A 17,091-nucleotide genomic window follows, 5' to 3' on the forward strand; every position below is an offset into this window, starting at 1 on the left:
TCTGGTAGACATCACTATTATTGAGCCAGTTGCTCAGGCCATCCATGGACGACCATGGAGTCATCCTTGAGCATCTTCTCTCACTGCCCACATCCTTTAGTAAGTCCTGCAGCTGTGCCTTCAACAACCATGGGGAATTCCATTTTTTCTCAGAAGGTCCTCCTCTGTCAGAACCCTGGTCTCAGCCACCCTCATCTCTCACCTGGCACACTACAGTAGCCACTTAGTGATCTCCTTGCCTCTACTCTAGGTACCACACAGCAGCTAGAGCGTTTCTGCACAAATAAATCATATTACCGACCTCCCTTTTTTCACCCCTCCAAGGTTATCCCCATCATCCTTAGGCCTCAGGTTACATGTCACTTCCCCATAAACCCTCTTGAGCTCCTCCTAATTTGTTCTGGAAGCACCTGTATGTTCCTTCCAAGAGCACTTATTTCAGTGTGTCCTAACTCTTCTGTTTCCCACTGCTTTGTGAGGTCAGAGAGGGCAGAAACTGTGTTCATCTGTTGAATCCATCCCAAGTACATGGCACCTAGTAAATATTCCATAAAAAACTGTGACTGTACTGTCCCATTCCCCAATTTCTAGACAAATGATATTAACAGATCAGGGAACAAACTTCAATAGAAGGAAAGCAAGGAAAATTCTGTCAATTAATTGATTGTTGTAAGAAGTTCCCCAATGGGCTCTAAACATTCTAAAGCGTCATGGTTTTGATGAGCCATTTTATTTTCTTGTAAAATGTCAGCCTGTGGCAAAAATAAAACTTTGTGGTTGCCCGAGGTCCTGTGACCCAAAGCTGCTGATTTCACCTGTGGCACAGGTGTGAGTGGCACATAAGCCCTGAGCTTAGGGACCCGTGTACACAAATGGAGGGAGATCCACTGCAGGGAGTGGCAATGGCCAGCCTTTGCTGTGGTGCCCAGATGAAGGTGAAGATTTGGGGGGGGGGGCAGGGGGGGGGTAAGGGGGTGGAGGGGGGTGTCTAAATCCGGGTCTGCTTTTTACAGTTAAAGGCAGAACCTAAGGGCAGGGAGGAGTTTTCCAGGAAACGAAAGCGAAAGAGGCAAAGTTAACCGCCGGGAGTTGGGGTGGAATTGGCAGTCCAGCGCGGGCGAGCTGAACCGAGGATGGCCGAGCCCGGCCGCTTCCCGTTGCTGGTGGAGGGGTCCTGGGGCCCCGACCCACCGAAGAACTTGAGCACCAAGTTGCAGATGTACTTCCAGAGCCCGAAAAGATCGGGAGGCGGGGAGTGTGAGGTCCGCCAAGAGCCGGGAAGCCCGGCCCGCTTCCTGGTGCTCTTCTCCCCGGACGACGGTGAGCGCCCGGGCGGTGGATGAGAGGGGGCACCCGGGCTTTTTCCCCAGGGAAACTTGGAACTGGGGCACGCAGCGGGAGACTGTGCCTCGCTCCAGCAGCGGCGATAGGGGAGGGCCTGAGGGGTTGCAGAATGGACAAAGCATGGCCGGGGGTGGGAGGGAGGTGGCGCTGGGGTCCCTCTCTCCTGCGCTTCCAGGCGCTCACCGGTGCTGCTTGGGGGGAGCCTCAGAACCGCGCAAGGTGGAACAGAAAATAGCGGACTGGTAGCTGATTCACTCACCTCTTTTTTTTCAAGGCTACAGAGTGTGTTAATGGCAGAGTTGCAATTCCATTGCAATTTTTGTCTTCTGCCTATTTATGCAGCAGTTCTAGAGCTCCAGAGGTTTATGGAAGCACGATTTTAAGGGAAGATAAAGTTTCCAGGGACAGTCACATCTGTCTCCGGAGGGTGAATTCAGTTCCTGAGAGGCGAAATATTAGGGAGGCTCTTCAGATGGTAGCACCCTGCATGAATAAGTGCTGGGGGCAGGAAAGCACAAGGCATCTTTCAGGGAACATGCAGGATGGCTTGACCAGAGGGTGGTCTACTAACCCCTGTGCACAAGGAAGTCTGAAGACTAGATAATAAAGAGAACATGTGGGCTCTGCAAAATTTTGTAAGATTGCAACGGAGGTTCTTGTTTTTAAAAAATCTTAGGCCTTCTATTATTAAACCTTTTGTGAAGAGGTGAGGATGAAAGTTGGGTTGAGATGATAGAGGACCTTATCTGTAAGATACCACAAGAGGTATGAACTTTCCCCTACAGGTAGGCAGGGGAGAGACATGTCCTTATACTTTAGGGAGATAAATTTGGTTGAAAATGAGTACATTGATTTCTGTTGGGAGAGTATGAAAATAAGCCCTTTTAAGAGATTGATGCAGTGATCTAAGTGAGGGCCAGTGAGTCCTTGAAAGTCAGTGTGGGGATAAAAGATACATATTTGTGTACTGTTCTGGATTTGGTAATTGATACTGTGGGAATGGTCAATGCTCCATTTGAGAAGGAAGGAGAAGGAGGGTCCCTTTTATTTCTGTTAATTTTTAGGTGGTGAAGGTGAGGGGTTAAGCCATGTGAGAAGTCATGGGGATTTCCCCATGGGTCAGGGAGATTCCCAGTGGTTTAGGATTACCTGGGAGAGCGGCAGAGGCACTGCCTAAAATCACATTCGCTGGGTGAAATAGTTATTGGAGGGGGAAGGCAGCGTGCTGTTGATCAACACAATATTGAGTTCCTCTGGCACTTCTTCCCTCAGTTTCAAGGTAGACCTCAGACTGGGTTAAAAGTGGTTGGGAGTTTTAAGCTTTTGAGGGGGAAGGTTCCTCCCCACAGGCAATTGAGCAGCTGACTTCTCCCCTCCTCCCCTTGCTGCTGCCATTTAAGAAAGGGGGTGGACAAATACCCATCAAGTATCTGCTTGCTTAAGATACCCACCAGGTCCTGTACTGGAGGTACATGACCTGCGGCTTCTAGAGCACACACTTTTTCCTTTGGAATCTCATTGGAAAGGATGTGGACAACTCCTGATCCTGCTTTCCTGTTACTGGATTTGGAGAAGCATTTGGGCCAGAAGAGAGGCAAGGAGGCTTACCAGGCCCTGAGAGCAATTGGAATGCTCTAGGCAGGGATCTAGAAAGGGAAACTGAAACCGAGAGAGCAGAGGGGTGCACAGATAAGAGTGAAGGAAGTGAGGTGGGAAGGGGACAGGAGACCCGCTTGGCTCAGAGCCTTTATGAAAACATACAAAGTTTTCCAAGGACTAATTTCACCAAGGGATGCTCAGAAAGGCAGCTGTGCATTGTAAGTCTTTTCCTCAAGGGATGTTACCACTTTGATTCTAGCTGTTAACATCACCATGGGCCTGCCCTTTAGGGACATTTCTCACTTCCTCAGCATCCCATTATCCTCAGGAGTAGTTCTCAAATTGGGGCCACACACCCCCTGCATCCCTACTCACAGTTGTTTAAGCAGCCACAGCCCCAGCTCTGTGTAGAGACTCAGGAATGCTGAGTGTGGCTGGGTGGGAGTTTGCACTTGGAATCAGCACCCCAGGTGACCTAGCTGTACTAAAGTTTAGGAATCCCTGTTGTTTGTTGATGACCCTGAATGAACAAAAAGGGAAATGATTATAGAAAATAGAAACAGCTTAAAAATACAACCAGTGACCCCAGGTGACCTAGCTGTACTAAAGTTTAGGAATCCCTGTTGTTTGTTGATGACCCTGAATGAACAAAAAGGGAAATGATTATAGAAAATAGAAACAGCTTAAAAATACAACCAGTGACCCCAGGTGACCTAGCTGTACTAAAGTTTAGGAATCCCTGTTGTTTGTTGATGACCCTGAATGAACAAAAAGGGAAATGATTATAGAAAATAGAAACAGCTTAAAAATACAACCAGTGCAATATATAATTTTGTGATGATAACATCATTCTGTTCTAGCCCCTCAAAGCAGAACTGATTTCAGTCTCCTGCCAGACTTTTTCCTTCACATCTCCCAGCCCAAGACCCCCTTCCTCCACCCCCAGGCCACTCCCATGGCCCCTTCATGTTACTCTCAGCACAGGTAGGTATCTCAGAACTCAGTGCAACTCAAGATCTTTTATGGTCAAAGTTCTTGAAATGTGGAAAGTCCCTATTCAGTTTCAGTTTCCTACCAGGAGAACCGCTTTCTGAGCAGCAAGTTGCCAGGAATTTGCTAACAATGAGTGACCTGCCCTAGCTGTCCTAGGGCAAGAGTTCTGCAGTGATTCTCTCCCCCTCTATGACAGGAAGTGGCCACAGCAGGCCCATAGTGTAACATGACTTTAGTCATATAATTCACATAATAAGAATGAGCCCACCAACATTTCTCTGTAGAAATTAGAGCACCCAGGAACTATTTAGAAACTGTATTTTACTTTTATATGGTTTAACTAAATTTCTGAAAAGTTGCATATAAATTGATTTAGAAGATTCTAAACCCCGTTTTAGAGGTGTACATGTATCATCCTTTCTGGTCATGATTTGGCCCCTGGTTATTGTCAGTCTCTGTGGTAAGAGGACCCATCTTCTCTATAAAGTTAGTGTGGGTGGTCTGAGGTTGGTGCAGAAGGGAGATGTCCACATGGGTAAGGGTGGTTGGACATCAGAGTTTCAGCTCTTTTTCCTCCCAGATTCACCTTGTTAGGGAGCACTTACTGATATTGCTGCCATCTGCTCTCTTGCAGTGGTATTGCCCACACATACATATTATACACAGCACAGGTTGGCACATTTAGATGCCTGGATAGGACTCTACCAAACTCTAAGGAATAATAAAAGGAATGCATTACAGAGGTCCATGGAGGTCTGGACAACTTGGCTTACAGAACATAGCTTCCTCTGTGGCTTCAGGGGTCTTCTCCTGTCCTCATTCTACCTCAGGGCAGCGCCTTAGGAGGCCTCGTGAAAACATCTTCCCTCCCATAAAGAGTGAAATTAGAGACTGGTGTTCCTTCTTATATTGTTTTTGGGGTCTGTTTCATCCAGTTGGCATCCAGTTAAGGCCTCACCTCCCCCATCCCTTCATGGATTGTTGAGGTGCAAAAGCTATTCAAGCCCCTCTTTTTGAAAGATTGCTATCTGTAGCCTTGGCCTGTTCAGGCCAACCATATCAGAATATAACATGGTAACCCAACTTTTATGGCAGAGTTACACCTGTGAACAGTAGGACACTCTGAGGGTTCCCCTTCCCTCTGACCTATTTGTACCATCTGACTCTGTCAAGCACGCCTCCTGGTTGAAGCTCATTCATTTTCTGCCCTCCACAGTCTGAAGCATACTGTTTACCCTTTCTCTCTCTAGCTACTTCTTTTTATAATTATAACTTATATTTGCATAGCTCTTGTGGGTGTTATAAAATTCATTCACAGTCACTGGGTTAAGTGAAGAAACAGACTTAAGAAAAATTGAGATATTTTCTCAATGTCACTCATCTAGTTTGTGACAGAGATGGAATTTCAATCCAGGTTTTTGAATGCTTATGTCCACTGTTCAGTTTTTTCACTGCAGCCCTCTGCCTGATGTGCTAATTAAAAAAAAAAAAAAGTATCTCCCATTCCTTCTTCTCTACTCCTTTTACTAATGAATGTGAGGCTCGTATCTTCACAGGTTAAATAATGAATTGAAACAGCTTTTTACCTAGTTCCCTGGTCATTCTTTCTCCTAGCCATCCACATCACCTTCCTAAAACATGGCTTTTATCATGCCAGGCCCCAACACCCAGGCTTCACTAGCTAACCATAAGGGATGCTGTAATTATTTCCCTTTACTGTAGAATAAATATTGTTCCCTTTCTGAGTACCTACTGAGCATCAGGTTCTGTACTAAATTCTTTATAATGTTTCTTCAACTTAATCCACATAACACCCATATAAGACAGTCCTCATTAATTATTTATTAATATACAAGAAGACTGAGGCTTTTGAATATGCTGAAGTTAAAAAAAAATAAGTTTAAAGATGGAATTCAAATCCAAGTCTGCTTGCCAAACTTTACCTCTTTTCACTACACAAGACCTCTCTTGGGAAACTGACCAAATCATTGATTGATGATGACAAAGCCTGTAGAAATCATGGAATAATTTTTGTGAGTACAGATTTATTGACAAGTGGCTTCTTCTTCTTCTTCTTCTTCTTCTTCTTCTTCTTCTTCTTCTTCTTCTTCTTCTTCTCCTCCTCCTCTTCCTCCTCCTCCTCCTCCTCCTCCCCCTCCTCCTCCTCCTCCTTCTCCTTCTCCTTCTTCTTCTTTTTTAATATTTCAGTTCGGCAGAAAGTTCTGGAGAGACAGAACCACGAGTTAGTATGGCCAGGGAAAGGAACATTCAAGTTAACTCTCCAGTTGCCCACAGCCCCAGATGACGTCCATGATGACTCTGAGGGGAAAATCTCAATGAAGGTGAGTAAGGGAATGAGTAAAAGGGAAGAAAGATGTTTTCCCAAGGTATCCGGGTGGGGAAGCACAATGAGGAAAATCTAGTGGAATGCAAAGTGTAAATCAATATGGGGTGAGAAAAGCAACTTACAGATGTGGAGGGAGGGAGACTAGTGGGAGGGTAGGTATGAAATAATGAAGGAGGGGGCACTTTTTGTTTGATTTTTAGACACTTGGAAAAGTCAAGATTTGAGAGTTGTAATAAGGGTGGTTCGAGATGTGAACTTTTGTGTCTGTTTGTCCTGGGTGCTCTTAACCTGGAACTTGCTTATTTGTTTAATTTTTACATTGTTTTGAGGGGATAGTGAGCCATACTGCATGTACTAAGTATTTCCTCAGTTGTAAAATGGTATAGTAATAGTACCTACTTTGTTGGATTGTTGTGAAGATTAGATGAGGCAATCTCTGTAAAGCAAATGGCACAATGCTTGTCCACAGGCAACATTCAAGAAATGTTAAATGGAAGAAAGATAAGTCTTACCCCATACCCCGGACACTTAGTGTTTATTGGGGTTCTGTTATTTGTGACTCACTTTTACCAGTGATTTTTGTGCTGAGTAAATGGATATGCCCCTATCCATGAGGTGCATTCAACGGCATCATTGCCAGAACTTTTCATTATCGTTTCTATTGACCCTACATCTTCAGACTGGTCGCAGCACATTTTCTTAATGTAAATAATTTATTTGTAATTTATTAATGCTACTTTATTGTTTGGATTTTAGGAATCCAAGACCAATGAACGTGCCAAAGAACCAGGTAAGATCTCGGTTGAGATGATTGGCCTTCACCAAGCAGTTTTACTGTTATTAAAGATGGCACTTGTAGACGTCATCCTTATCTTCTTGACTTCACAAGGCAGGGTTTGCTCAGCTTGGAGATGCTTTGGGCTGCACCATCTATATGCTCTCAGCCAGCTGTGCAGAGGGTGAACACTAGGGAAGCCTCTTGAGTTGTAAGGGCTCAGGTCAGAAGGATGGGCACAGCTTTTTCTGTGGGGACTGGGAGACACCTTGCAATTGATGGGAGGCCAATGAGGTGCTTGGAAAGTGGTGATGAACTGACCTTTAGAGTCCCTGTGCCCAACCTGCCATTAAGAAGCAAGGACATTATGTGTCATGGGTGCCATGTGTGGCTAAGTCAGTTTCTGAGCACTGAGTGTGGAAAGTGCTGTTCTCTCGAGCCACAACAGGAAGGTGTAGTTTCACTGTGTATGAAAGATCCTGGGTGCTGAGAGTAGGATGTGGGTGCAGCCCTGCAGACCAGCAGCAACTCTTCTGGTCCCATCTGCTGTAGGAAACAGCCTAACACCTAGTAGCTGTTGTAGACTCTGCTGCCTGACTAGTGTCTGGGCATTGGCCTATAGTACCACCTGACATTTACTAAAGAAGTGATTAGTTTTCCTGGCTAAGTATGCTGTTATAAAGGGGAGGAAATGATGAACTGTATTGAATGGCTGAGCAAGAAAGATAAAGTGATACTTATATCCAGATCTTAGGGAAAAGGAATTCTGAAAAATATGTAAATATTGGCCTCTATAGTTGAAATTGTCTTGAGAACATGTTCCAATTTTTGCAATTTTTCTTTTTGAAAATGGTGCTAGGGTGAGAACTGCCTTTACTTGATAAAACGACTGGATAATTTATATATATATATATATATATATATATATATATATAATTTTTACCTAGCATGGATGTACTGTTAAACTGTAGAATCTAGGGTGCATGGTTTCCTTAAAAATCTCATGGTTCTTATGAGATAGGATTTTTTTTTCTTTTTGGTCTCTTTAGTGTAATTTCTGCTTTCCATTCTTCAGATATTGGACTGGTTCACCCAACTCCCAATGTTCACTAACTCCCAATAGATAAATCCTTATCTATTTCTTGGAAGATGCCTTAGATGCTGTACCCTCAAGTTCAATTTTAGACCAGGAAGTGGTTTTATATTTCTGTATTTATATCTGTACCATTTCCTGCATCTAGAATTTAATCAAGTCTGTGTTTCTTATGGTTTCATAGATTTTACCCTAACTCTGTCTTAACTGATTTCTTGGCGCTGTTTCAGATTTGCTTAAAACCCCAAGTGTGTGTATTCTCAGGAAGAGCCATCCAGCCCCACTCCACCAATGGACTTTTCATTGTCCTGGAAGTTTTAGACCCATTTACTAACCTGACCTAAACTCTAACGATAGTAACCAGCCAGGAAGTTGGGTAGTCTTCAACAAGATACTTAAGTTGACCCTTTTAAGAAATGGAAAAGCAGGTCCTTTGTGGAATGGTTGCTCCACACTGAGTTCTGACAATAGCTCTAAGAATAGGACTCTTGAAATTAATTGGAATGGTTTAGACAATTTTCAGAACTGAGCAAAATGAAGGTGGAGGGTGATTATCTAATAGGTCCCATATCTCACGGATGAGGAGATCAGAGAATGCTGCACCATTAAGGCACTAGGCATGCCTGAAACCCAGAGCTTTAAGTTAAAGATTGGCATGCAGCTGACAGAGCAGAGAAAGTTCTATCAAGGCACACACCAGCATCAGGGGATGTGAGCACTACGCCAATGTCCTGTTCCAGGCTAAGCTGAGTCAGGCTGGGCCAGAAAGGTAGAAACCAGCAAGTGAGAGAATCAGAAGAGACATACTGGTCACTTGTGGTTGGCAAATTCTGATTTTTCCAAGTCTGTGTTTCTAGCCTGAACTCTTTTCTAAATTCCAGACCTTGTGTCTGACACTCCTGTTAGAAAATGTGTTAGAGCCAATATGTTTGAAGCCACCTGTGTCGTCGGCTTCTCCAAACCAGTGCCCTCTTCTGGCTTCGTTATTTCTCTTGAAGTACAAAACTAGTCTTCCCATTACCTATTAGAAATTTCAGTCATTTCTCCTCTTTGAGCTTTCACGTATACTGGTCACAGAAATGTATCAATTTTTAAAAAAAAGTTTTCCTCATCCATTCCTTTTTCACCCCAGACTCCTATTATTACCTCACAAATCCCGGATAGCAGGAGCACCCTGCTTAGTCTCTCTATATCTGATGTCTTTCTCCTTAATTCTGATCAGTTCTTTGTACTGTTGCTGGATATCACGTCATCCTTTTCACAGAAACATTCCCTTACTTACCCTTACCACCAACAGCAAGATAAAGTCCAAACCACATTCTGGATGAAGCTTTATTGGTCACATCACCATTTTCTAAATAGTTTGGTGCAGTTACGACACTCTGCCTGTACTTCTGTTGTTCACAATACTCTCTACCCCACTTTTCTATACCCTTCAAGATATACTCAGTTTCCTCCTCTTCTCTAAAGCCTTCTAAGCCAACCCAATCCCTTTATCTCTTTTTCAGGGAATCTTGGCTTAATTGTTGATGCTCTTTATTTGGCAGGGAACCAAGCTTCCCTTGTGAAGAAGCTTTGATAGTCATGGGGTCATAAAACTATATCGCTGGAAAGGCTCTTAATATTTGCTTAGTCCAATAGTCTCATTTCATAATTAAGAGATGTGCCTGAGGTCACCTGGCTAAAGAATGGTGGAATCAGGGGTTGAACTCATATAGCCTCACCCTCAGCCCAGTAGTCATTTTGGTTTGTCAGACCTGTCTCATTGAGTGCTACTTTATATTGTTATTGAATCCTTAAGCTATTTTTTATTTGGCATGAGGGTGTGTGCGTGGTGTCACCTGCAGCACATAGCAGGAGCGTTTGTCAGAGTGATCTAACTGTTGTAACAAACAGCCCTCCACATCCCAGTTCGTGTAGTGGGCACCTCGGGTCACGTGGGGAGTCTAGACCTCGTCATGCAGTCATTCAGAAATCCAAGCTTCTTCCCAGATCACTGCAATGGAGAATGGAGATCCACATGAAGGAGACTTGTGTTGGCCGAGCTTGCAAGTGAAATTGACCACTTCCACCCATATTCCATTAGCCACGTGAACTCTACTGTAGGAACTGAACTGTACAAAATCTTGGAAATATTTCACGAAAGAAAACTAAATGCATTTGATGAGTACATAGCACTTTACTCTGCCATAATAAACATTTACATACGTCAGTTCCCTTTCTCATTTTTCTTAAATACTTCCATGAGAAATGCTGTTCGTTCCTTATCTAATGTCTATTGTATGCATCCCTCTCCCCACTTTCAGTGCCTTGAACATAATTAGGACCCCAATTGAATAATTGCTCAAAGAATGTCTAAAGATCATTTACCGTGTTTCCCCGAAGATAAGACCTAACCAGAAAATAAGTCCTAGCATGATTTTTCAGGATGATATCCCCTGAACATAAGCTTTAATGCTTCTTTTGGAGCATAAATTAATGTAAGACCTGGTCTTATTTTCGAGGAAACACGGTAGTACCCATCATGCTTTACTGCACTGGACAAGCTTAGAGTGAGACTGACCTCATACATATGTATAATTCACTTATAGTCAACAGTAGAGAGGAACAAACTGGCTGGAATGATTGCTATTCAATGAGTTTGATATATGCATACAGCTCTCTAGGCTGTTTTACCTTCTATTTGTATTCCTTAGTCATTCAGTGCAAGTATCTTTTTTTTTTTTCTTCAGTGATGAGAAAGTATTGCCTTTCAGAGCATAATGTGTTAGATGATGCCCATATTTGGGCATCATCAGATATTCTTGCTTTCCTGCAGTGGTCTAAGCATTAAATCTCCAATTCAGCAAACTTTTATTGAGCCTCAAGTATATATATACTATGTGCCAACAATACAAGGATACATAAACATGTTCCTTTCTCTGAGAAACTGAGTTCAATAATTATAATATGATAGAAATATATGTCACTAGAAAAGGGTGTAATACAATTGAAAATAATAATAATAACATGGTGCATTTTGTTTTTAATTAATTTATGTGAAAAGCCTTATAAAATCTGTTTTTGTTTGGGTTAGCCAAGAAATTGGGAAGGAAAGAGAGCAGTGTCTCATGATAATTTAATTTGCTAAGACCATGGTAGTAAATATAACATTGTGACTTCTTTTACATCCTAAAATCAGATACGTCAGAAGAACTGGAAGAAATCTCTCTCAATAGAAGATCAGAGAAAAAGGAAGACATCCCAGAACAATGTGAAAATATTCCCTCTTTGGTTGCATTTAAAAATCTCCAAGCAAATGTGACTGATATAATGTTAATCTTGTTAGTGGAGAACATAAGTGGCCTGTCCAGTGATGATTTTCAAGTTGAAGTAATACGAGATTTTGATGTTGCCGTAGTTACCTTTCAAAAATATATAGGTAAGATTAATTGATGCTTCATTTGCCAGTCTTCTTTGCACCCCACTTTTGGGATTTGGGACACCCAGCTAATGGACTATCTCTGAAAATTTGACTCTTTCTAGTAGCTAGTAAGAGAGGACTTCTAGTTAACATAGATCCTTTTTTATTTGAAAAAGAAGCAAATTTGGTTTGAATACAAATTCTCGTATGTTTAGTAGATCCAACTTGATTGGATGACGTGTGTGTGTGTGTGTGTGTGTGTGTGTGTGTGTGTGTGTGAGAGAGAGAGAGAGAGAGAGAGAGAGAGAGAGATAACACATCCAAATAGAAATCTACAGTCTAAGGTTATTAAAGCGATTCCAGGCAGAGGAGTCAGCATTTTCACAACCTCATTGGGAGAAGTAAATATTGATCTGAGTTACCAAACTGGACTTGAAAGTAATAATAATAGCAAATATTCATATAATGTTATTATAAGTCAGGTATTATGCTAAGCTCTTTACACATGTTAATTGACTTGTTCCTTTCAACAACCTTTTGAGATTATTATTATTCCTCATTTTACACTTGAGGAGACAGAGGTGCAGAGATGCTAATAAATGGAACGATTGGATTTAAACCCAGGCCGCACACCTCTGTACAGCCTCTTCTCTTATCCCCTTTACCACGTATTTTCTTAGTACTTTCCTGCTCATCCACATATGCAGGGAGAGAAAGTGCATGTGATGCAGAAAATGAGCGCTCATTGAGATCTGTGTGAGGAGTCTGTGGACAATCTCTGAGGTTAGAAGAGCCATCTCCAGAAAGACAAGGACATTTTCCAATTCCAAACTCTCACTACTCATAGTCATGACAGTGGAATGGTTAATTAAGAGCATAGGGTATGAAGTCAAAATTCTAGCTTCACTATTATCTAAGTTGGCCAAGTTACTGCCTCTGTGTGTTTTACTTTCCTCACTTATAAAATGGAGATAATAGTACCTACACAGAGTTTGTGTGGAGATTAAATGAAATAATGTTTGAAAAACTCATAACATAGTACCTGAGACATGGGAAGGACTTAATAAAGGGAGCTATTCTTATTTTAAATTTATGATTATGTCTTATAAAGGTAACACTAAACAGACTGGCTATTGTTCATTGATCAAAAATCTCGAATACCTACTGTAGTTCACTAGTCTAGGTGCTGTGGGTACAGAGATGAGTAATTCTTGGAGATGAGTTCCTGCTCTTGAGGAACTCATATGGGGCAGGGAGGAAACCCATATGTTAATGAATAATGAAGATGCAAAAGGAGAAGCTGCCTTCCTCGGCTGTGAACAGCAAGCTGTGGAGAATGGGAGGAAAGGGGACCCAAACAAGGAGGCTTGGTTTTGCCCTGCCTACTCACTTCTATGAAGTTTATACTCCAGAAGTACCAGTCTATCAGGTCCCAAATACACTATGTTGTTTCATGCCACTGTTGTTCCCTCTGCCTGAAATGTTTTCTCCTCTTATTTGTCTGGTAAACTTTCCTTCATCCTTCAAAACTCAGATCAGTGAACACTTACTCTGGGAATCCTTAATCTTCCCACCTCATTTGATCCCACAATCAGACATTTGTTTGATTTTAAGACTTCCTCAGTCCTGGATGGTGAATGGTTACGGATTTGTTATATTCATTACTCTGTCTCCAGCTCCTAGCCGAGTGCCTGCTACATTGTAGGCCCACCATCAATATTTATTTATTTGAAAGCGATAATTGGGCTGAGTCCTGAAGGAGGAATAGGACCAGGATAAAAAAATTCGAGAAGGGCATTTCAGGCACAGGATATTGTATGTACACAGGCAAAAGAGAATGGGTTTTCAAAATAATGACTACTTTTTGTGGCGATATGGAAAATAAAATGGCAGACCATAACCCGAGGTGATATTTGAAAATTAGTTTGGAGTTAAATAGCCAAGGGCATCGTAAGCCTAGCTAAGGAGTGTGAACTCATGGCTGCGAGTAATGGGGAGCCACTGAAGGACTTTAGAAAGGGGTGAAATAAGATTTGTATTATAGAAAGAGTACTCAGGTGGTGATGTCAAGGAGGGTTGGAGAGGGTTGTGAGCAGAGGCAGGCACACGGCTCAGTGGCAGTAATCCAGGTAAGACAGTCATATGTGCTTTGTTGTTCAGAGATTGGGAGTTTTAGGCATGTAAATTCTCATTTAGGAATTAAAATCTTGCATCTAAAAATTGAGTGCTTAGCTCCTCCCTTATCTTAATTCATATTCAATTTCTTCTGTATAATATAAAGATATAATCATAACTTTATGATTGATTGATTTTGTTTTGTAGATACCATGAAATTTGTTAATGACTGTATCAAGCACCATTCAGTGAAAAAACTTCAACTGTCTCCAATACTTTTGGAAGTGACAAAAACAATCAGGGTTGAAAACCTGCCGCCTGGTGTTGATGACTATAATTTAAAACATTTATTTGAAAATCCTCAAAATGGAGGGGGAAGAGTTGCCAGTATTGAGTATTTTCCTGAAGAGAGTTCAGCTCTGATTGAATTTTTTGACAAAAAAGGTAATATCTATTTGCCTTATTTTGTAAACCTGGCATAATCTAAACCATTTTAGCAGATCTTAACAGTTTATCAATTGAATTTTGATATATTTTGTTTTTTATTTTCATATTTCATTGGTAATCCAATTAGTAATCCTATTCGTGTGGGATATGATGCGTAATGAGTCCAGTGATTCAAACTTTAGGAAACTAATGTCAAGTTTTTATCTAAGGATATTCTCTCATGAGTCTCTACCTATGATGAACTGAAAAACATATAATTTTTACAATCTTGGAAATACTGTATTAAAAGAGATGATTTGTTTTTAAGCTGTGCACTTGGTAGAAATTCTCAAGTTAATTTCAACAAAATTAGGTAAACAAATGCTCAGAAACACATACAATTCCTATAAAGTATCAACACTTCTCCTGGAACTTGTCAGTGCCATCATTCAGAAATGAATAGGGATGATTTCACACGATCAGTGGATGTCCGCTGGATTGTTCTTTGCAGTGAACCAGTGTAAACCATGTCCAGCTGAACCTTAGGAAAACACTTGTGAGGGTTTTGCAGACATAGATTGCCCATTCTCTGAGGCATTTGCAAAGTCATCTTGGAGAGTCCATTGATGTTCAGAGGTCAAGGCTGAGGAGTAGGAATTAAGGAGCCAGATGTCTTAGGGAAAGAAGGAACATTGTGCTTGGGATTAACTGGGGGAGCATGAAACAGGATCATGTGGTATGCCACCCACTTAAGGTAAATTGTTTCATGGGGTACTTGGAAGAGCCTCCTTTCAGCTTTTATGAGTTGGAGAAAATGGGGTGAAGGTATGGTTTAGATTAAAATGGAATGGAAGACCTAGTGTTCCTTGGGCAAAGGGACAAAAGATGATCCTCTGTTGCATGTTCTTTATATCTCCCTCAGCCTGGTCTTGTGTTCAGGGAAAGAGCTACATAAAGCTGTCTCCTCGAGAAGTGAACCGCCCAGCTTATGGTGGGAGTTGACAACTTTGGGGATTTTGAACATCTCACGGGCAGGGGGCAGTTGGGTGTGTCCTCAGAATGTCTAGTTACATGTGTACAACTAATAATAAGAACTATTTAGTTAAGGTTTATTTTATGCCAGAGCTACACCTGTTAACAGAGGCACTCTCAAAGGTTTCATTTCTCTTGACCTCTTTGCACCATCTGACTATGTTGACCATTCCTTTTACTCTAAGCTCACTCATTCCCTATTCTCCACAGTCTGAGATACGTGGATTTCCCCTTGCTCTCTCTAGATGTTCCTTCTTAGAGCTGTGACTTATGTAGCTCTGCAGGGTGCTACAAAGTACATTCACAGACGTTGCTTTATGGGCATTGTTATTACAATCCCTATTTTACAAATAAAGAAACGGAGGCACAAAAAGGTCAAACAACCTGACCAGAGTTACACAGTAAGTGACAGAGCCAAGATTTCAACCTGGGTAGTCTGGCCTCATACTCTATGCTCCTAACTTCTCCACTTTTTCCCAATCTCTTCTTCACCTATAATACTAATTTTTCCTGTGGGATATTTCACCCCTTACAGTGGTTTACCAATACTGAGGCAAATTGTAGATAAAGCTGGATCAAGAACAGAATTTATTTTGCAATATTGTATTTTATGTAGACTATTTGAGAGGAATGTTAGGCACTTCACTGTGAAATTATTTGGGTCAACTTCATAAAATCTGATTCATAAAATCTAAAGGAAAGGAACTTTTATTAAACACCTATTGCATATGAGATTTTTTTTTTTTTGCTGCATTTTCTACCACAGTATCTCACTGAATCCCCATAATAACCTGCACAGTTAGCTATAGTTACTTTTTCTTTACAGAAGACGAAACAGGATGGAGAACCTAAGGCACATTAAAGTGACATCTATGATGGTTCTTGGATCAGATAGACCCAAGTTCAAAACCTGGCTTTGGTGCTTACTAGCTTAGTGATCTTGGGCAAATTACCTTAACCCGCCAAATCCTCTGTTTTTTCATCTGTAAAACAGAGTTCATGTTACTACTTACCTCAGAGGAATGTTGTGAGGATTAAATGAAATTGTACTTGCAAAGTGCTTATTATATGGTAGGTAATCAGTATATGTTAGTGGTCACTGGTATTGCCCAGACTTGGAGCCTGTAGGGGGCCATGTTGGGAAGTTAAAATTATGTGTCTGGACCTCCGAAGGCCATGTTCTTATTGTGTCTGTCTCAAGGCCTAGGAGCCAATCATGCACAGGTGAAGTTATTTTTACCATTTTTCCACAAGAAGGTTATTTTAATCCAAGTTGTTACTGGAACTCATTTCAATTCCCTTCCTTTTTAGACCCCTTTTACCTGTCTAATAAATAACACAAAATGAGGAGGGGCTTTGGAGAGTACACCCCCTGCACTCGCTCTCTGTCTCTGTCTCTCTCTCTCTCTCTCTTTCTCTGTCTCTGTCCTTCTCACACACACGCGCACACACACATACACACGCGCACACGTGCACACAAACACTTATATGTCCCACCCTATGCACTGTCCCAGTAAAAGTGTCAGGAGGTGGACTGTAGCAGGGACAGGGAAGCAGGGTGAGGACTTACTGAATCAGAGTCTCTGGCTGGGCTTTCTGATGACTTTGGGGGTGACCTTGGTTTGGACTCCCTGGTAGAAAAGCAAGAGCATGAGCTTTGGGGTCAGATAGATTGGCTTGAATCTTAGCTCAGACATTAACATTCTACATGACCTTATTCAAGTTATCTAACCTTCCCTAGCCTCAGCTTTATCATTTGTAAGTAGGGATGATGATAATAGTCTCTACCTCAAGGGGTTGTTGTGTGGATCAAATTAATTAAATATATGTAAAGCACTTAGAATAGCGTCTGACACATGGTAAGCTATGATAATGATTACTGTGTTCCTCCCCCTAGAAGTATTAATGGAATCTAAGTCATCTACGAAGCCTCAAGTTGTGAGACGTGCAAGAAGCAGCAAATA

At 41.7% G+C, this 17,091-nt stretch overlaps 1 protein-coding gene across 1 annotated transcript in view; it reads left to right on the forward strand.

Moving 5' to 3' along the window:
* The first annotated feature begins 1,056 nt into the window (after window positions 1-1,056).
* PARP14 (poly(ADP-ribose) polymerase family member 14) overlaps window positions 1,057-17,091 on the forward strand; it is a 50,356-nt gene continuing 34,321 nt past the window's right edge. The window contains exons 1-5 of the mRNA XM_081067694.1: window positions 1,057-1,320; window positions 6,145-6,278; window positions 7,040-7,073; window positions 11,333-11,572; window positions 13,877-14,113. Of these exons, the coding sequence (XP_080923820.1) occupies window positions 1,134-1,320; window positions 6,145-6,278; window positions 7,040-7,073; window positions 11,333-11,572; window positions 13,877-14,113 (832 nt within the window). The 5' untranslated portion in view covers window positions 1,057-1,133. The remainder of the gene's footprint in view (window positions 1,321-6,144; window positions 6,279-7,039; window positions 7,074-11,332; window positions 11,573-13,876; window positions 14,114-17,091) is intronic.

The sequence above is a fragment of the Rhinolophus hipposideros genome (assembly GCF_964194185.1).
Source record: "Rhinolophus hipposideros genome assembly, chromosome: 2".
Taxonomy (NCBI): Eukaryota; Metazoa; Chordata; class Mammalia; order Chiroptera; family Rhinolophidae; genus Rhinolophus; species Rhinolophus hipposideros.